General features: G+C 42.2%; 1 protein-coding gene across 6 annotated transcripts in view; it reads left to right on the forward strand.

Moving 5' to 3' along the window:
- The first annotated feature begins 2,401 nt into the window (after window positions 1–2,401).
- Window positions 2,402–21,506, forward strand: part of PLPP4 (phospholipid phosphatase 4) — a 124,044-nt gene continuing 104,939 nt past the window's right edge. For 4 of the 6 annotated variants that reach the window (XM_032281827.1, XM_032281828.1, XM_032281829.1 and 1 more), the window contains exons 1-2: window positions 2,715–2,803; window positions 19,613–19,743. Coding sequence is in view for 2 of the 6 variants with exons in the window: in XM_032281832.1 (XP_032137723.1) it covers window positions 2,748–2,803 (56 nt within the window). In the remaining 4 variants the exon portion in view is untranslated. Of the gene's footprint in view, window positions 2,804–19,612; window positions 19,744–21,506 lie in introns of all 6 variants that reach the window. The other 2 variants (XM_032281832.1, XM_032281826.1) reach the window with 2 other exon arrangements.

Consider the following 21,506-nt stretch of genomic DNA (forward strand, 5'->3'; position numbering starts at 1 on the left):
ATCTATGTGTTTCAGAGTCTCTTAATGACCACGCAGTGAAGTTACATGCCCCTTCTGACTGCCTCTCCATTATCTCAATACAAACACAAAGTGATAAAAGTAAGATTCTATCTGTGATGTGGTAACAGACCCTGCTGGGCAGTCCACCAACCTAACCTTGGCTCATTCTTCTGCTCTGTCACACAGGTCAACTCACTGTGTCCTTCCAAACCACTTCCACTTTCTGCTCCCTTGCACCCACTTTCTTGCCCCTACCGAGAATTTCTCCCTTTTATTTTTTCTTTCTTTGCCTTACAAAAGCCAGCTCCTATTTTTTTTTTTTTTTTTTTTTTTTAAGACAGAGTCTTATTCTGTTGTGCCAGGCTGAAGTGCAGTGGTGGGATCTCAGCTCACTGCAACCTCCGCCTCCTAGGTTCAAATGATTCTCCTGCCTCAGCCTACCGAGTAGCTGTGACTACAGGTGCGCCCCACCATGCCTGGAAAATTTTTGTATTTTTAGTAGAGATGGGGTTTCACCAAGATGGTCTCGATCTCTTGACCTCATGATCCGCCTGCCTCAGCCTCCCAAAGTGCTGGGATTACAGGCATGAACCACCCAAAAGCCAGCTCCTTTCCATGAGGCTGTGTCCTCAGGCTATCTCAGACCAATGATGTGGTTCTAACTTCTGAGCTCTAGGCTATCCAGTTGTCTGAAGCACGTGTTTGTGACTTAGTAAGACTGCTTGTAATAAGTCCCCTGATGTCTCCTTGTAATCTATCAGCTCCCCATCTTCTTGAAGGCAGAGATGGATGATGAATCGTATTACCCACAGCTTTGCACAGGCTGCACTCCCACTCAGCGGGTGCTTATAGGCAAGTGATGCCCCAATGTCAGGGGCTATTGTCAGTATGCCCTGCTGGGGTATGGCCACCTGACAATCTCAGATCCAGATCATTAGAGTTCACTGGGCTGCCTATGAGCTCTCCTACACCAATTTGCCAACTCATGGGAGACTAGTTATGTCTAAGGTAGTTGCCCAGCCCAAGATACAGAGGAGATAGAAACATACCTCCTCCCTCCAAGACCTTCCTACCCCACCTGCACCTGACACCCCATATGCCTGATGACATATATGTGTGTATATATGTAGCCATATATATGACATATGTATATATCATATGTAGCCATATAGAATAAATATAAATGAAAATATTTCATATATAAGCAATATATATATGATATATATGTATGAATATATATTTATTCATTTACTAAATACCAACCAGGTATTTAGTAAACCACAGTGTACTGGACACTGTGTGCCTGGGCTCAGGGATCTCCGATCTGCACGTGTTTCCTTTGGAGGTGGGGTCTGTTTGCCCTTTACTGATGCCAAGGGACTCCTCCTAAGTTCTACCCACTCCCCCCTTTTATCTAGGACTGAGCCATATAGCTCGTCAGTCCCAGAAACACCTTCTAATCCGTGTCCTCTGCTCACACAATTTTGGCTGGGTCTCTCCTAAAATCCAAGAGAGGCCTGGGCTCCCCAGGAACAACCTAATGGTTATAATTATTGTGAGTTTTGCATTTTAAATGTCTGCTTGGTTTAAATTTGTGAAGCCAAGGATTTCAAATTCTAAGAAAAGTAGATAAAATCCTGACAGTTTGGGGGAGAGCAAATCTAAGCTCCTGCTGGGCGCCAGCTGGAGGTCGTGACCCCTAGGCCCGCTGTGAGCCAGTGTTGGGCTTTTGGCTCTGAACCTGAGGATGAGGCTCCGGGTTCTATCTGCTGCCTGGCTGACGGCTGCTTGAATGCTGTGTCAGCGTCGAGGGAGCCTGACCTCCCAGACGCCAGCCAGGGACTGTGGCAGGTGCTTTTTCATATTCTACAGCTCAGCAGCCCCAAGCTGCTGGGGGCGGGGAACACGTGTTGGGGAGAGAGGATCCGGTCCCCAGGGGCCACCTGGCGATGGTGGCCTGGCGAGGAGCCAGGCTCTCCGTTGCCCTCTGTCTGTGCCAGAGCTCTGGAACCTGGCTGGCATCTCCAGAGAGCAAAGCGAAGCCCGCGAGCGATCTCCGGGGAACTTCCTAGAAAAAAAAAAAATCAGACTGGAAAGGTGTAGGGAGGGCCGAACACGGGAGGAAGGGAGCGCTCCTCGGCAGGAACCCAGGTTGGCCAGGGCTGCCCTGAGCTCCGGAGAATCCCCAGAGCGATCGTTCACTACATGTCCACGTGCGTGCGTGTGCCAGGGAGCCAGAGCCCGGACAGCGGGAGTCGGAGGCAGGACCAGGAGCTGCAGAGGGGCCGCGGCAGAGCCCCAGAGAGCGCGCTGCCCGGGCGCGGAGCCCAGGGGCCGCCCACTGACGGGGGAGGCGGGGAGCACGCAGGGAGGCGGCGGCGGCGGTGGGGCTTCCCCGGGCTTCCCCTCCCCTGGCCGCAGGTACCCGCCGCGGGCCCAGGACGCGGAGGCTGCTCCCGGCGAGAGGGAGCTGCGAGTCCCCGAGGCGGCCGCGGCTCCGCACTAGGACGTGGGGTCCGCAGCCTCGCTAGTGGCCGGTGCGGCTTCCCGGAGCCCCGGAGCCCGAGGCGGGAGGTTTGGGCTTAGCCCTCCCCGGCGTCTGCCCCCGCCCGCCGCCCGCCTCCGCCCCGCCCGCGGCCTGGAGCGCGCCTCCCTCGCCTCCCAGGGTCTGGCTAGCCCGCGCCGGCGGAGCTGCGGGAGCCGCGGAGAGCACCAGCAGTCGCCGCGGGAGCTGCTCCGGCCGCACCATGCGGGAGCTGGCTATCGAGATCGGGGTGCGAGCCCTGCTCTTCGGAGTCTTCGTGTAAGTAGTGGCGCGCCGCGGGCAGGGCGCTCTGACTCGGGGACACATCAACCGAGCCTCTCTGCCCCCTAACTTAGTTTGCGCTGCCTCTTCCCACTGGGGCCTGGGTTCGAGGTCCCTTCCCCGCTCAGTGCCCGCGACTTGTCCTACGGGACCAAGAGATAACCTCCCTCTCTCCTTCCTGGGACTCTAGGCGCGGAGCGACCCCCGTGCACCGGTGCTAAGACCAGCTCCCGGGTCTCACGGGGCCCGCGCCTGTCGCCAGCCCCACACCACCTGCCCGCGGGAGTCAGGGCTGCACCTCTGAACAGGGACGCGCACCCTGGCCCGTGCCCTTGGGAAGTTTTTCCTTCTGTGTGATCTTTGAGGCCCACGTTGAAAGTCTTTGCCCCTGGCCCTGTCTCCGGTTCCTCCCCGCTGTGCCCAGGGCCAGACTCCTTCTATGTCCCTGGCCTTAGCGCCCGCAGTCCTGCCGAGCGTTTTCCCAGCGGGCATTGGCGGCGCTTCTCCTACTGAGAAACTGTTGCTGAGGAGGCTTGAGAAGTCAAGGGGCTGCAGCTGGGGGTCGGATACACTCACCCTGGAGCTCTGTGTCCAGTAGATGTCCGCTTTGGGGGCGGGGTCCTTTAGGGGCAGCCGTGAAGTGCCCAGGGTGGCTTTGAGTGGCTGGTACTGGGAACAGCGATCCGGAAAAGAGGAGGGGGTGGTGGCGCAGGTTCTTTCAGAGATGTCTGAGCTTCCTTCGTGCGCCCCAGGGACCCACCGCTCATTGACCTCCAGGGCCCAAGCTGCAGGGAGCTGTCGCATCTCTCTTTCAGATGTCAGCCCAGAACACCAGCTCAGAGCCACCCCACAGCCTCCCGTGAGTTGCTGTCACCTAGGCACCCACACTTGCACTGGTCCCTCCATCAGTGAGTCAGGTTCTCTCCCCCTCTCTGCCCATGGCTGTTTTCTACCACATTCTAAATATTAAAGTTGCATGAACTTTCTGGATTTGCCATGAATTTATTTATTTGTTTGTTTTTGTTGTTTCTGGAAAAGCCCTCCCAAAACAAACAGGAGGCCCTCTCTGAATTTTTGCCTCAGTCTGGAGTCATCCATGGCAGGTGTGCTGTGTCAAAGATGACCTCTGTTCTGGGCAGCCCAGGGTATACACATGGAAAGAAATGCCCTTTCTTGCATGTTTTTCTTTACCAGGGATTAAATTCATCCAGAGTATTTATTCACACCATCAGAAAAGGCCATGAGCTCCCCCAGATGCAAGCAAAAAGCCCTCTCTCCCGCCTTCTGCCCGAACACTGGTGTTATTCACTGGGGAGAAGGAACGAGAACTTCGGTTGGGTTTTGATGCATTTGGAAAAACAAAACACTTTTCCCTTCTCTTACTCTATTTTCTACCCTTGGAATGTACATTAAAACCAGTTATTGCTGTGTGGTCAGACAGTTTCCAATTAGCAGATAGGCTAAAACCTTATTAAATTATTATGTGAGAGAAATGATAAAATAGTATTCAGTGCACAGTAGAATTTAACATTTGTTGGGTGAATGTAGGAAAAATGCTGAGATAGTGACATAGGCTCTCACGCTACCTGATTTGACTGCTGCTGGGTGTGCTCGGATAAATAGGGGTTCAACAATATATAAAAATATTTATAGTTTTCAGGTATCCCTTCCAATATCCCCCCAAACATTTATGAGATGGTTACAGATATACAATGGTCTGTGCAGTAAATTTGAAAACATGGTAATTATTGTTAATGCGCATCTTTCTTTTTCTAAGGGTGTTATGTAAAAACTGGACAGGCAGTTTATGTTCTGTTCTCTGAAGTTCCCTCTTGTGTTACTTAATAGGGGATCTGCTGTCACACATGGACATTGATGGCATTTTTGGATGATTCCCAGGTTTCTTATCAAATTATTAACAGTATGTCCAACCTGTGGCTCTTTTACCTGCAAAAACCAGCTTTGGTATTGATGCAAGCCTCTCTAGGGGGTGGATCTTGGATGTTCAGATGCTATTAATATCAGGGGTGTTCCGACTTCTGGGAGGACTGCTGGGAGCATGCAGAAACAGATGACCCTTTGTTTTCTCAGATAAGCGTCTGGCGCCTTGACAAAGGCTGACTTTTTGGGGAAGTTTTGTTCTTCCTTTTGCCAGCACTGGAATGATAGCAAGATTCAGTGGATTGTACCCACCTCTGCTCACAAAGATGGTGGTCTCAGCAGCACAGATGTTTAGAAAGTCCCCCTGGGGGCAGGCTGAATCTGATTTCCTTGCTGCAGGCAGTGTCCAATTTGGCCAGTGTAGCTCATCATCTAGTTTTGCTTGGTATTTCTACCCTATTTCTCAGGATGAAAGAATATTTTTTGGGAGGAACAGGTATCTTGCTTCTTTGCAACTTATGCCTTGGGGAAACATGACCTGTAGATGTGCTTGTTTTCTGGCTACATTCGCTCTGCATGAGAGCAGGGATAGTGCTGCCTATAGCCCATATGCTCCTCAAAGAGTCCAACTTAGAGCTAATAAAATGCATTTTGGGCCCACAGGCAGTAGGGATGCAAGCTTTTTCTTACTGACTCTTCAAGGTCCAATTTTCTGTTTCTAAACTAGGCACAGGGCTCAGGTTTTGTGCATTCTGAATTCTGAGAGGATGCTCTCCGGGCAACTCCCGCCACCCTATAGATGCTCAGTCCTGCCTAAGGACTTCAGATCGCTGGGAAGGAAATTAATAGAGTAATGCAAATCAAGGCTGGCATATAAAGTTTAATGTAACTGAAGATCAATTGGTTGCAGGAACCCAGTGTTTAGGAAAAATGAAAGTACAATGTGAAGCATTGAGGCTGCATTTAGTATCATGAAGTGTGTGGGCCTCGAGGTCCTATTGCTCTTACTCATGGATTGTGGGCAGAGCAGGAAGGAGAAGCACTTGTGGGCTTCTCCTGTCCTGCTGCTACTCAGGACTCCAGGAGAGATTCTTTTGAGTATTTCTGCAAATGCCAAGGATAGCAACAGACCTTACTGAGCAAGCACATAGTGTAGAAATGAGATGGCTGGTTAATATCCAGCAGACCAACGGAGCACTACTAGGAGCACGCTAATCACTTTGACTACTATCGCCAGTACAATAGCAATCATTTACTGAGAGCTTACTGTGTGTCAGGCACCCATGAAGCCTTTCCCATATGCTTTAGCCTGATGAAGGGAGTATATTGCTATTTCTTTGTCAAAGATGAAAAAACTGAAGCACAGTAAAATTAAGGAAACTCCCTGGAACAGGAATAACAAGGGCAGCTCTGAGACCTAAATGTAGATGCTTCATCTGCAAGGTCTGGACTCCCAGTCACTTTGCTTCATAAAAAGTAGCAGCCAATTTTGATCAGTCCAGGTCTTACTGCATGCAAAAGGCATTCCGTGTGATTTCTCTTTTAAGCCTCATCTCACTGGATTCTGTTCATTATTACCACTTTACAAATAAAGAAACCAAGGTTTAGAAAGGTTGAGTAAGTTGCCAGAAGTCACTCAGCTAGCAGGAGGTATAACCCTGATTCAAACAGGCAGTTGACCCTGTGTCCCTGAGTGGTCAGCCTCTGAGACAGAATACATCCAGCCCCAGGCTTCCAGACAGGTGTGAAACTGACCACATCCTGTGAGCCATTCCTTCCACAACTCGTTATCCCCAGAGGAGCAACTGCACGTTGCCTAGAGTGATGTGTGGGAAGCTGTCACTCTGGCTCTAAAATCACATGCTAGGATGACACCTCAAAGGTGAAGGGATGGCAATGGTGGTTCACACTTCCTAAAAGTTGGAATTGGATCATGGCATAGATTTTAAGGGTATGACGTGGTTTGAGTTAATTGTTGGTGAGAATATCAATTGCGGTGGTAAGAAACTGGGGATACCCTGCTTTCTTCCGCTGTTTTTGGCCATCATCTCCCAGGACATCAGTTAGTTCAAGCACCCTGTATTTATAACACTGCAGAAAGGACCCCAGAAAGGTGATGACAGTGTAATGTGCTGGACTGGGGGAAAGGTGGTCTGCCTGTTTCACTTGTCAGCTTGAGTTCCTTGGGGATCTTCTCTTCCTCTTTTCTTCCTTCCATCTGCCCATCTCCCTACCTCTCCCTGCCATTCCTGGTGGCTCTCTGTCTGCAGGGTCCCCCCAGGAGCTGAGTCTTCTCAGGCTGCCAGGGTGCACAGGCAGTGGTGTTTACCTCCCCTTAGATCAATCCAGCATCCTTCTTTGAGCTCTTTGGATGCAAGAGTCATATGCCAGGCACTGGGGATGAGAGGAGAGGGAAGGCCAGGTGGCTTCCAATAGCTCACAGTCCAGTAGGGAAAGCACACAGCAGGCCATCATTTTTTATTTTCTCCAATGCAATTACTGGTTTTGAAAGTTTTGCCTCAAAACATTTCTCTTTCATTGTTCATCCGCTTGATGGATCTTTGGTACCTTCTAGGTGCAAGCATTTCTGACAGTCATTTCCTTTCCCCTTCATTGGTACTCTTTGGTTGGTGTAATTCCAACCAAAGACAGAGCAAGACAGAGGGAAACTTGGTGCTTTAGCTGGTCCAGGTGACTTGCTTGAGGGCACTGGATGTCAAGTATATTTTTGCAATATTGACAAAAACTAACAGATTCATCTTTATTCCCCCTAGGAGCCCAGTGTAAGACTCCATGCTGGGGAGAGTTGGAGCAGGGTGCTCGGTTTCACTGAGAAGAAGGATGCACGTGCCAGGGAAGGCTGCCCAGGGCTGAGCACTGAATGCCAGGTGTACAGGTCCTAGGCCTGAGGACATTCCTGCAGGGCAAAGGCCTGGAGGTGTGGAGGCATATTTTGGGTGGGGATCAGGTCACCAAGTGTGGCCTCAGACAGTGTGGGTTTTGGGGTGGGTGGATATGGGAGTAACAGGAAGCAAGCCTGGAGGGAGAAGGCAAGTGGCCTCAGGGTCCTGCAGGGCAGTGATCATTTCCGCAGAGGCAAAACTGGGGAGCCTGGAGCTTCGAAACAAAACTGTACATTGATCAGATATTTGCCCAGGGGTGGAAAGGGGCCCTATGGCCAGATGCGCAGGCCCTGCTGACTGTGATGAGTGACAGTAAACAGCTTCGTGGCCACAGCCCTGCTTCACAGCTCCCGAGGACATTGTGGCTGAGTTGAGGCAGTGTAAATCTTAGGGACGAGCTGGACCTGTGCGTTGAGATGGCAGCACCGCAGGGTGGAGGCAGCAGGCGGTGGCCCTGGAGAATCCCGTCGCTAGAGTGGCCTTTGTAGGATGGAGGGGTACTTTTGTGTTAACTGAAGTTTTGGGGTTCATTGGCTACTGTAGCATGAGTCCTTTCTGTCTAACGAATACATCCGGAATTATTCTGCTGCTCTCTAGAAACAAGTTTCAAATGAGTTGTTTGAGGCAAAGAGGTTAACGAAAGACCTCAGGCTTTGGAGCCAGGCAGGTCTGTGTTTGGGTTTTAGCTCTGCCACTAACTGGTAAGTTGCCTTCAACCTCTGAACCTTAGTTTCTTCATGTAAGAAATGAAGCTATTACTTACTTCGTTGGATTTTATTAGACAAGGTAGTTTAAGTGCCTGTGGTACATGGAACAAAAATCAGTGACTTCTCTCCACCCTTGTTAACCCCTGTTACATATATGTAACAACAGTGGCCTTTGGCCTGGGGTTACCCAGGCTTAAATCCTGTTTTTTTTAATTTTTTTTTTTTTGTTGAGACAGTCTCTATCTGTCTCCCAGGCTGGAGTGCAGTGGTGCAACCATAGCTATTCCCCTCAGCCAGCTATCTCCTTGGGCCCTGCTCTTACAGGCCCCAGAGGATTCATTTTTTGCCTATATAGATAGTCTTGCTCTGTCACCCAGGCTGGAGTGCAGTGGCATGATCACAGCTTACTGCAGCCTCAAGCTCCCAGGCTCAAGCAATCCTCCTGCCTCAGCCTTTCGAGTAGCTGGGACTACAAATGTACCACTGCAGCTGGCTATTTTATGTTTTGTAGAGATGGGGTCTATGTGGCCTAGGCTGGTCTTAAACTCCTAGACTCAAGAGATCTTCCCACCTTGTCCTCCCAAAGTGCTGGGATTACAGTGTGAACCATTGTGCCTAACCAAATCCTGGTTTGCGACTTACCAGCTGTGTGAGCTTTGGTAGAAAGTATTTATCCAGTTTCAGTCTTTGTTTCTCCTTCTGTTCAATGGGGATGTCCATTGTATTCATGAATGTAAGGCTTGTGAGTATTAAATGGGACAGTATCCAGTTCATTGTAGGTGCTCAGCAAATGGTGATGTTATTATTATTACCCTTTTGTTAAAATGAATCCATAATATGCACTAGAGAGAAACACCATAGGTGTCTAATGCTGTTCTTATTACAAATGATTTACCACAGGATTTCTAGACAAGAATCAACTCCTGGAAGTTATTTCTAGTGATTCCTTTTAGGCCTCAAAAGTGAGGGATGTACCTTGCCATGAGTTTGTCCAATGAGCCAGACCCCCAGAACTTGCTGTATGATGGGGTGGGCTCGTCTGAGCCTTGTAGTTTCTCAGTGGTGGGTTAAATTGCTGGTCCTTTACAACAGTGATTCTAGGACATTGAATTAAAGTGCTATCAGCATAGCTGCATTAGATAACATATTGGAAAATGCTATGTTGTGTTCTTAGATCATAACATAACATAACATAAAACATAACATAAGAAAATGCTATGTCTGCATTCTTAACTTTGCACACAGAGCTCAGTCAGAAGCCACGTCCAGGGAGTGCTTTTCATCAGGCATCCTCACTCCATCTGTGCAATGGAGCCTAAGTGTTTCTGCTCCCCTCCCTGGGAAGACATCTGTCTTGTTTCCTGATAAATAGGGCATCCTTCTGTTTGAAATATTATTTGCCACTGTAAAATGAGATGGCTGTGCCCAGAATTCTGAGAATTGATGATGTTTTCCCACAGGGAGACAAATGCTTCCAGCACTGTGAAAGACGTGCATAGTTGCATAACTTGTGGATAAAATTATCTCAATTAGTTATAAAGATTACGCCTTTTGTGATACATGCAAGGCTCATAAAAGCTCACTACCTCTATTTTTCTGTGATAACATTTGTAAATATAAACATTATCTTGTTAATAGTGCTTCTTTAAAAAGCATTATCTTGCTGTTCTACGTGGATGAATTAGAAACACTGTTTTTACAGCGAGGAAGCTTCTTCAGACAAGACTGCTGCCTGCCAGTGGGCCCCCATCATTCAACCGGAGGCTGCACAGGTGTTAAGAGCAAGATTTGGGATACCTGGGATGAGTGAGAGGAGGCCGAGAGGAACTGGGGCTGCAGAATCCAGGGCTAACTTCATCACAGTCCTTCAATATGTGACAGTGAACCTTATCCCACAGACCAGAGGGACTAGTCGTTATTCTGTCTCCGCTAAAGACAAAGCAGCAGAAAAACAGGGTCAGAAGCGGCAGGAGCATTTAGGTTCGTTTCTAGAAAGGTAGCAGTCTGCCAGTCAATGCTAGATGTTTCTTTCTTCTTTACCAGGGGGTTTTTAAAAATATATTTTGTTGAAGTATTAGTTTGAACCATATGAAATTGCTGATATTTGAGTGTTTTGACCTATAAAACCAGGAATTTCATTCAGTTCAACCTAAAAATAACATACACAAAGAAATGTGTACTATTCATAATTGTACAGCTGCCCAGAAAACTCCCCAATCTGCCAAGCCCCCTTCCACCACCCTGACTTCTAACATCATTTGAACTCCATAGAAATGGAACCATAAAGCATATGCTCTTTTGTGTGGCTTTTTTTGTTGAACATGTTTTTGAGATTTATCTCTGTTGTTGTGGGTAGCTGCAGCTTGTTCATTCTCGTGTGCTCCAATTTATTTATTCATTTTACCCATGGACATAGGGGATATTTATCATTTTTGGCTATTAAACAAAATGGTGCGATTGGTTTTTGGTGAAAGTATTTGTCATTTCTTGTAGGTATATATGAAGGGGTGGAACTACTGGGTTTTTTCATCAGAAGTTCTTAAGGATTTGGCCTGTCTGTTCAGCTGTAACTCTAAAACCGATATTTAGCCTGTATGATGCTGTGATCTCCATCTGCTGAGCAACTACCTTGCAGAAAGCATGCAATGGGACTGGCAAGTGACAGGGCCTGGCAAATGGGTCCCTTTCTGCTGGAGGGCAGGCAGCATGGCATCGTGATAGAGAAGTGAAACCCTGACTCTGCTGTTTATAAAGATGTGCCTGAGCCTCCTCATCTATAAAATGGGGACACTATCTCACCTCCTAGGGAGGTTGTAAAGATGAGGTGATGTGAGATGTGCCAGGTGCCTTGCACAAAGATGGCACATAGTAGGTGCTAATCCAGTCTCTTTTCCTCCCTCCTCCTTCCTCCTTCCTAGAACTGAGGTGGATACAGGTCAATAAAAAGATGCCTGACATCACAATGTAGTAATAATAATAATAGTAAAATAATGTGGCTCTCAAAACTGCAGGAGAGAGCTGAGCCTTGAACTAGGATTTAGAAATTTCCTGGGAGACATCTGAATCATAATCTAAGAAAAAGAAATTGCCAATATGTAAGTATGAGTAGGTATCTTTTAAGTGACATCTGTTGCACTTTGGTTATAGAAAGGCAGGGTGGTGGAGAAGGAAACACATATTACCTACTAAGAAAGAACACTTTAATGCCTACTGTGTGCTACCTTTGTACTAGGCACTTGTCACAATCATATGCTTTAATCATGACACCTCTCAGGAGGTAGCATTGTCCTGATTTACAAAGTTAAGGGTTAATGCTCCCTCCTTCAGAGAGCTCTTACCAATTAACAAGAAAGCAGAAGAGCTCATCAACAGAAAAATGGGCAATAGATATGAGCAGAAAACTAACAAAAGTTCGAAAACTGACACATTTTAAATCTGTGATTCTTTTTATGTTGACTTTTAAGTTCAGAGGTACATGTGCAGGTTTGTTACAGAGGTAAACTCATATTATGGGGGTTTGTTGTATAGATTATTTTGTCACCCACGTATTAAGACTAGTACCCATTAGTTACTTTTCCTGATCCTCTTCCTCCTTCCACCCTCCACCTTCCAGTAGGCCCCAGTGTCTGTTGTTCCCCTCTATGTGTTCGTGTGTTCTTATCTTTCCACCTATAAGTAAGAACATGTGGTGTTTGGTTTTCTGTTCCTGCATTAGCTTGCTAAGAATAATGGCCTCCAGCCCCATCCATGTTCCTGCAAAGGACATAATCTTATTCTTTTTTATGGCTGCATAGTAGTTCATGGTGTGTATGTATCATGTTTTCTTTATCTGGTCTACCATTGATGGGCATTTAGGTTGATTCACAAATGTCTTTGCTATTGTGAAAAGTTCTGCAATGAACATAAGTGTGCATGTGTCTTTATTATAGAATATAAACCTGTGATTTCTATAGCAATGCAAGATATGCATCTGAAAAGAACAAAATAATGAATATACATTAGTAGAAGCTTTTTTATGTGCTACAATGAAAGAATGTGCAGCTATTAAAATTAGTTACATAATAGGTAGTTATTTGTTAACTTGAGAAGATATCTGTTAACCGTTGTTAAGTGATAAACGCAGCTTACAAAACTGTGCGTGATGCTATTTTAATGTGGTAATGTAATAAAATCAATTGTGTCTGTATCTCTATAAGGATACACAATAGGATTTTAACAGTGATTATTTTGTGCTGATGGGATTATGTAATATTTGCTTTTTAAATGTTTTATATTGTTTTTAAATTGTTTTATACTAAGCATTTATTATTTTCATACATAGTAAAAAATCAATATAGATATTTTCTGTTATCGAAAAAAGGAGAGGCCAATGAAATATTCCAGGATAGGGCACTGAATGATTTTTTTGTGATTGCTTTGGAAATATTTAAGGTGAAAATGTGTCAAAAATCAACATTTCTACATTTTATATCACATAAAATATTTAAGAAAAATCAGAGAGTAAAGACTACTACCCAGAATGTGTAAGTTGTGTTTTCAAATGTGACCAGATGCTCAGCTGGAATAATAAGTGGCACAACTGTTTTGAAGAGCAATATTGCAGTGCATGAACAGCCGGAAAATTATTCCTGCCCTTTGACTTAGATAATTGGTACAGAAATACATGGAGGCATTAATTGAAGAGATACCAGAATCCTCATATATAAAGATTTTCATTGCTGTGTTCCATACAAAATAAATACATTTGTCAAATAAAAATTAAATTAAAACTCAAATGGTCAGCATTTGAAGATGCTTTGTGAACACACAGAATATTATCTAGTTATTGAAAGAGTCATTTTGAAAATCATGAAGAAACGTGTTGAACTTTTATGATGTAATAGTTAAGGAAAAGCACTATGCAAAAATATACCTTGGAATTGCAACTATTTAATGTATGTCTGATTTGGACCAATACTAGGAAGAATTATGCCAAAATGAATATTTGTCCTCACTTAAATTTCTTTCAGGATTAGAAAATACTTGTGAAAATTAAAGCAATACAAAAAGTATAAGGCTTCTGGAACCACTTCACTTTTCTCTGCCTATTCCATTCTCTTCACTTTTTATATACATTGATATATAATTAACAAGACTGCTGGAAACACATTTTATATATAGCTTAATCTTAAAACTCATTATCTCTTTAAGATATCATATATATAAACACATACCTGATTGTTTTTTACTGTCTGTGTGTGTTCCATTGTATTAACCTATTCATGGAATCTTAGGGTATTTTCATCTTTTGCTATGAAAAACAATATTGCAATTGTTGTGTACATTGTAGTGCGCCTGTTCAAGTATTGCTGCATGATAAACTCTTATAAATGAATTTTCTGGGTCAAGACCACATACATTTTCAATTCAGATGGATACTGCCAAATTGTCCACCCAAGGACTACACATACTTATATTTCACTGGCAGTGTGTGAAGGTGTCTGTGTTTATGCACCCTTGCCAATGATGGATGTTTTGTATTTCTGCCATGGCCCGGAATGTAACATTTACTTCACTTTGCATTTCTTCATGTTTAGGATTGAGCATCTTTTCACAAGCATATTGGCAATTTGTATTTTTTCAGTGAAATATATGTCTTTTCCTTTATCCATGTTTCTGTTGGATATCTGAATTAAGCTTACTCATATGTAGGTCTGCTTTATGCCTTATAAATATGAATCTTCTCTTTCATATGTTGTAAGTATTTTTCCATGTCTATGGTTATTTTTCAGTTTTTTTATAATTTCTATTATTGTATACAGGTTTTAATTTTATGCAGTTAAATCTATGAGTCTTTCTTTGTGGTTTGAGTTTCAGTCCTGTTTAGAAAGTCCTTTCCCATTTAAAAGAGAAATGTTCTTCTGTGTTATCTAGTATTTTACACTTTAGTTATTATATTTTAGTTCTCTAATGTATTGGTGCCTTATTTGTTATTTGTGTGGTGAGGTAGGGGTTCAATTTTTTGTCCCACTTGTTGGTTTGTTGATTATGGAATAGACCATTGTTTTCTTGAGTCTTATGGGAGTGCAACTAAATTCTATTCTGAATATTTATTTGCCTGATATTGTCTCAATTAACATTTAAGTATTGTAATTTTATAGTATATTTACATATCTATAGGGAAAATTTGTCCCCTGCACACTCACTCCACCCCACCCACTGGGAAGGAGTACAGCACAGTGATTAAGCTTCAGGCTTTGGTGCCAGGATACCTAAAAACTAGCCTGCTATGTACTGGCTGTAATTTGGGTAGCTTGCTTTATGTCTCTGTGCTTTAATTTCCTAGCCTTTAAGACAGATATTAATAGTACTAAAATAGTTTTATTGTATTGAGACCAGAGACTGTGGTTGTGTCATTTCTATGTTTTATAACTAGTTATGATTTTCTATGTGGCCACATACATAGTCAGTTTCTTTGGTTGTAAATTTACATAGCTTGAACTTAATGAATAGTTTCTGTTTGGTAAGTGTAAAGTTCTAAATGTATTAAAAGAAGTTAGACATGCTATTTAAATCTTCTATAGTCTTATTCTTTTAATTTGAAGATATGCTATCTCTGTCAAGCAAGAATAATTAAAGCCTTCACATGCTTTTTGGAAATAATATTTAGTGTTATTAAAGCCAACTTATTATGTGTTTTCTTTTTATGGTGCTTTATATTTATGTTTTATTCCCTTTGTTTCTTTCTTCTAGCTTATTAGCTCAAGTTTTCCTTGCTACCCTGCTTTTTTACCATAGTAATTTGGATGTCATAATTTCTGTCTATATTTCTAGTTAGTATTCTTAAACTTTATCTCCTTCTGATGCTTGAGCTTTTATCATTATAAAATTTCTATTTGTCTTTGTATTAATATTTTTGTCTGGAAGTCTACTTTATCTAACATTAATATATTACTACATTATCTTTATTGAAATTACTATCTGCACAGGATATCTATTTCCATTCTTTTACTTTCAACTTATCTGTGTCTTTATTTTTAGCATATGGCTCTTGTAAACAGCATTTAGTTATATCTCTTAACTTTATCCATCTGGCCAGTCTCTGCCATTTAATTGGGTAAGCCATTTACAGTTAATGCAATTATTAATATGGTTGAATTTAAATCTACCACTTTTTACTTTGTTTTATTTGTTGCATCTGTTCTTTGCCTCTCTTTTTCTCTCTTCTTTTAAATTAGCTAAATACTTCTTTGTATTCCATTTTATCTCCTAATTGAATTGTTAGCTATATCTCTTTAAAAAATTTTAGTAGTTTATTTCACAATTATAATATGCACTTTTTACTTATTACCATCATCTTCCCTAAATCATTTATTATACCATTTCATATACAATATAAAAATCATATGATGTAAATGTAAAATGTATTTTTACATACATATATGTAAAAATCAGCCTACTTTCATTTCTCCCTTCATGCTTTTGGTATATTGTTATAGATTTTACTTCTACATGTAAATCTCATAAAACATTTAAATTATTTTCACTTTAAACAGTCAATATACTTTTATAGAAGTTAAGATTTTAAAAAATTTATGCACATATTTACCATTCTCAATGTTCTTTATCAGTTCTGTTAGATTTGGTTTTTTCCCTTTGAGATTATATTCCTTTAGCCTGAATAAATTCCCTTAGCATTTTTTATAATGCAGGTTGCTGGAAATGAATTTTCCTGGCTTTTGTTTTCTTGAAATTATGAGTATCTTTATTTTGCCTTTATTTTTGAAATTTTTTTTGGTTAGATGTATAATTCTTGGTTGACAGTAGTCATTCAACACTTTAAATATGTCTTTGCATTGTCTAGTGGATTCCATTGTTTCTGATGATAAGCCAGCTTCTACTGTTATTGTTGCTTTTATGAATGTAAGGTGGTTTTGCTCTTGCTGAAACTTTCTGTTTATGTTTTACTTTCAGCAATTGATTGTGATATGTCTAGATTGGTCTCATTTGTATTTTCCCATTTCTTTTCATTGAGATTATTGGAGATATAGTTTGATGTCTTTCATCAATTAAGTAGTCTGAAGACATTATTTTATCTAACATTTCTTTTACCCAATTCTGTTTCTACTATGCTTCTGGTTCTTCATGGTTCTTCAGGTACATATACATGTATGTTAGGCAGTTTGATAATGTTCTACAGATCTGGGATGCTCTATTGTATTTTTAAAGTGGTTTTCCTCTCTGTGGCTCAGTTTAAGATAATTTCTATTGTCTTCAAACTCACTAATTCTTTATTCTACGGATCCTATGCGTCTATTCTGCTGGTATGCTATTGCAATAAATGTTTTATTTCAGATATTTATGAATTAAGATCTAAAATTTTCATTTGGTTGTTTTTTAGAGATTTAGTTTCTCTGTTGAACTTTTCCGTCTGTTCTCCATTGTGTTCATCTTTCCTTATAATCTTTTAATGTGTTTATAATGGAAAATCCCTTTACACTAATTCCCACATCAAGATGATCTATACTTTCAATTTTTTCTGTTGATTGTGGGTCACATTACCGCTCTTCCTTTGCATGTCTAGTAACTTTTTATTATATATTGGACATTGTGAAATATACATTGTAGAGATTCTGGATTGTTATTTTCCCCTCAGAGTGTTGAATTTCATTTTTTCATGCAGTTAATTTACTTTTGGGTCATTTTAGTCCTTAGAACTTTGATTCTAGGCTGTTGTTGAGCAAGTCTATCTTGTTTTTTCCCCTAGATTGTATCCCTTAATCTGGGACGTGGTTTTTACTCCTATGGTTTTGCCCTTCTGAGGTTTCAGTAGAAAGTCTACTTTGGATAAATTTCAGCCCCAGACTATCTCCTAGCACTGGCTAGGTGCTGAAATCTCTGCTTGGCTCTTTAGACTGTGGCTGTTACTTTCCACTGGGGTTCTTGGAATCTTTTTCTGCACATTGCAATTTCTGAGTTAGCCAAATAATTTGGAGGAAATTTGTACATAGAACTTGGGTTCCTCTTCTGAGGCTGATAAGGTTTGGCTCTGCATCCCCTCCCAAATCTCATGCTGAATTGTAATCCCCACATATTGAAGGAAGGGACTGGTAGGAGGTGATTGAATCATGGGGGCAGACATCCCCCTCATTGTTATTATTCTCATGATACAGTTCTCATGAGATCTGGTTGTTTGAAAGTGAGTAGCACTTCACTCTCTCACTTTCCCGCTGCCATGTGAAGATGTGCTCACTTCCCCTTTGCCCTTCTGCCATGATTGTAACCTTCCAGGGGCCTCCCCAGCCATGCTTCCTGTACAGCCTGTGGAACCATGAGCTAGTTAAACCTCTTTACTTTATAAATTACCCAGTCTTAGGTAGTTCTTTATAGCAATGTTAGAACTAACTGATATAGAGGCTAAACTTTTTTACATGGAGGTTTCTTCTTTGTTGTATTATGTTTTATTTTATTTCTATCTGTTTTTTTTAATAATTATTTTTTACCCTTCTGCTTTGCTGATTGGTACTCTTTGAGGCTCTTTAGCTTCAATATGGATTTATGTTTATGTTTTTATTCTTTTCAGTGGTGTTTTGAGAGGGAAGAGAGAGAAAATATATGAGTTTAGTCAGCCATCTTGACATAGATGTCTCTTTAAAGAGATTTGAAATTTTTTCTTTGACACAAGGTTTACATGTTTTAGATACAAATTATATTTCTAAAAATACAAAAAATTAGCTGGGCATGGTGGCGCGTGCCTGTAATCCCAGCTACTCAGGAGGCTGAGGCAGGAGAATTGCCTGAACCCAGGAGGCGGAGGTTGCGGTGAGCCAAGATCGCGCCATTGCACTCCAGCCTGGGTAACGAGCGAAACTCCCTCTCAAAAAAAAAAAAAAAAAAAAAATCCGTCCATTGTTACTTTTACCATGAATTAATTGTGGCTCTCTGAGTTAACCTTCAAATTGTTTTACTTTGTCTATCTAAAATCTACCTGTTTCATAAAATTCAGGTCAGAATTTACTTTTCTGTCTTGTTTGACATATCAGCCCTGAATTAATGTACATAATACTGATGACAATTATATAGAAGTTCCACATTTATTTTTATTTATTTTTTGATTATGGAAATACTTGGTTTCTGGATATATTATATACTTCATTCAGTCTTGTGGACCAATAAAAAGACTTCCAGTCATATAATGAGAACATCTTAAATTGGACTTCTAAATGTTAATTCTCCATTTATGAAAACCCATATGAAACATTGATACTTTACTTTTATTTCTCCTGACACAAAAAATTTCTTATTGTTCATTAAAAGCAAACTGGGGTTGTTTGGCTCTAGACATGATGATATGATAATGATGAGAAGGGTGATATAATAACTAATTTTCACTGAGTACTTTCTATATGCCAGGCAGTGACATACTTAAGGCAGTTTACTCCTTAACTATTCAAACAACTCTATGAGGTAGAAATTTCATAATTCTTTCATTTTGCTTTTGGATGAGAAATTCAAAGCTTAGAGAGGTTAAAGATTTCACCCAGTGTTACATTGTTAATAAACAAGATGACAGTGTTTTGAGTGAAAATTTTAAATTGAGTGTTTTATGTGTTGAAACAATTTGTACCAGATTTGAATGGGGAGGGGAAGAAAGGGGCTGGTAGTGAGGCTTTCTGATAACTAAATGACCCTAATGACCTCAGTGAAATCATGGATACAAAGGGGATTGACACATCCAAAGCAAGTGGAGCTTTGACGGTTCACCAGATGGCCCTCAGTGTGAATGATGTTATACCCAATAGATCGCTGGGAGAATCCTTAGGGATTATTATATCCGTTTCCTTCCATTTTTTTTTTTAAAGAAGGGTTTCCTTTATTTTCCCCTCCTGACCAAGGGCCTTACCCAGAGCCTCCTTATTGCTCCATGGCAGAGCTGGGCCCAACATCTTGGTGTCTTGGCATGCAGAGAGAACACCACAAATGTAAGCCATTACATTGCCTTCACAGGTACTTGGCTAAAGCTTTCCTTACCCTTCTTCTTGCCCCTGTCTTTAGAGCACAGTGTTTTTCTTGCCCTCTCCCAAGGGTCTTTACCCTGACCTTGTCTTGCCTGTGAGAGCCACTTGTTTATAAGAATTGTCTTAGTGCACTATAATCTTGGCTTCTTTCTTTAACAAATGGAACCTCTCACTGAATGTCAGCAGACTTGTTGGAAAACAGTTCCTGCCTTAGAATAACCAATGTAAAAAGCAACAAGAGGCTTGGACGAAGCTTGATTAATTATCTGTGTACTTTATGCTGAAAGAGTGAATCATGGTCTTCATTTTCCTCTCAAGAATATGAGCTGCCTGCTTTGAATTAATCCGGAATGGTGTTTCAAAAAAAAGAAAAAAACTTCTCTACTGCTGTGTCAGCATTTGGAATTACTGCCTGAGGCTTTTCTTTTTCCTTCTCAGAGAATCTAAAGGTATGTCGAATAATTTTTGGATTCAATGTAATTATTTCAAGTTTTCTTTTTAAGAAAAAGGTGGAAGAAAATAACTTTTTGAAGGCTGTGCTCCAGAAAGAAGTGTTCCCATTGTCATTTCTTTTTTGTTTGTTTGTTTCTGAGCAAGGTGTTTTGAAAATCGCCCCCCCATTTTTCTCCTGGCTGGGCTGGAAATCACAAACTCTCGCCTCTGGAGGGAAATCAGAAAGCAGCTCATGGTCTGGACTGAGCTGGGCCTGATGCCACACTGAACAGAGTCAGGTTCTACGTAAGAATCAATGTCAGAGAGAAAGAAGTCTGGGTGTCGTTTCCCGGTGTAGTCTTGAGCTAGAAAAGCATTTGCTCCTCTCTAGGGTGAGTCCCTTGGGAGAAGGGACCTATTGTGTTCACCTTGTCTCTGTCACCCCCGATGTATGCCTGGCACATAGTAGATGCTCAGGAAATACCATGTGAATGAATTGACTGCAGTGAGGGCATTTCAGATCACATTTCTGCCTATTGGAGGAATGGGCTCTCTCCATGGGAATCTCCTGGGCCTGAGTATGGGAGACAGGGGTCTCCCACGGCTTGTCCTGCTGACATGCAGAGAATCTCAGAGGACAAGTTGAGGATGGCATGAGTTCCTCAAGGAGGACAATTTTCTTCTCCAGGAAGAAATGCAACAAGGAAGGGGTCAGGAGTTTCATTGAGATGCCCTTTGGGTCTGCCACTCCATCAGCTCCCTGGCGTGGGTGACCCCTGGCCCTCCCACATTGCACTTTGCCATTTAGAGGTTGTGCAGGGTAGGACCAAGGAGGGAGAGGGCAAGGTGACAGTGGGCTTTTGTGGGTTTGTGTGCATTTGACTAAATGTCAGGACACATACCAAGGTTTTCCACGTTTTCATTTTTCATCATGAACCATGCCCAGAGCAGCTGACTATCCCACCTTCTCGTGAGGGGTCCTTGGTGGAGTCCCACTCATTTCCCCAGGTGCAGCTTCTAGGCTCAGATACTTGGCACATCTTCCCGGAAGTGAGCTGTTCAGGGTGACTGCCTTACTCTCATGGCTGAAGCTCACCTCTTCCAGAACCACAGCTTTTAAACAACTGATCTTTGCTGGAATTGTTTCTTTTATTTTAAGTCAACTATTTGGTAAAACTATGAAACAAGCATAGGCTTGATGCAGGAAACTTATATGATACACAGAGAAAAATGAATAGAATAGAAAGTAAGATTATTTCTGATCCTACTACCCAGAGAAAACCACAGTTAACATTCTTGTGCGTGGTCTTTAGTCTTACGCCTATTCCCATGATAATACATAATACTTTCTTTACACAAGAGTTACGTCTCATCTGAAATAATGTTTTGTAGCCTGCCTTTTTCCCTTGGTTTTCGCCCTCAGCATTTTCCTATGCCAAGTACTCTTTCTTGACTTGTAATTTAAAACGCTGCAATACAGTCCATTAAATGAAAGCAAATAATTCAATACAGTCAGACTGCTGATGTTGGACATCAGTTTTTAGTTGATGTAGTTAGTGCCATGATGAATATCCTGGAACATACATTGCTGTGCACAACTCTGCTTGTTCTTAGGCTTAATTCCTGGCTGGATAAGGAAATCCTGAGTCAAAAAACTTCCCATCCGCCGCACTACCATGTTTTGCTAATTGCCCTCCAGAAATGTTTTTCCAGTTTACATTCCTCCCAGTAGTCCCTGATCTGACTGACCATCCTCACGGGACCTGTTCACATGTTCCTT

This window comes from Sapajus apella, unplaced genomic scaffold (assembly GCF_009761245.1).
Source record: "Sapajus apella isolate SASKATOON/1434 unplaced genomic scaffold, GSC_monkey_1.0 scaffold13, whole genome shotgun sequence".
NCBI classification, from domain to species: domain Eukaryota; kingdom Metazoa; phylum Chordata; class Mammalia; order Primates; family Cebidae; genus Sapajus; species Sapajus apella.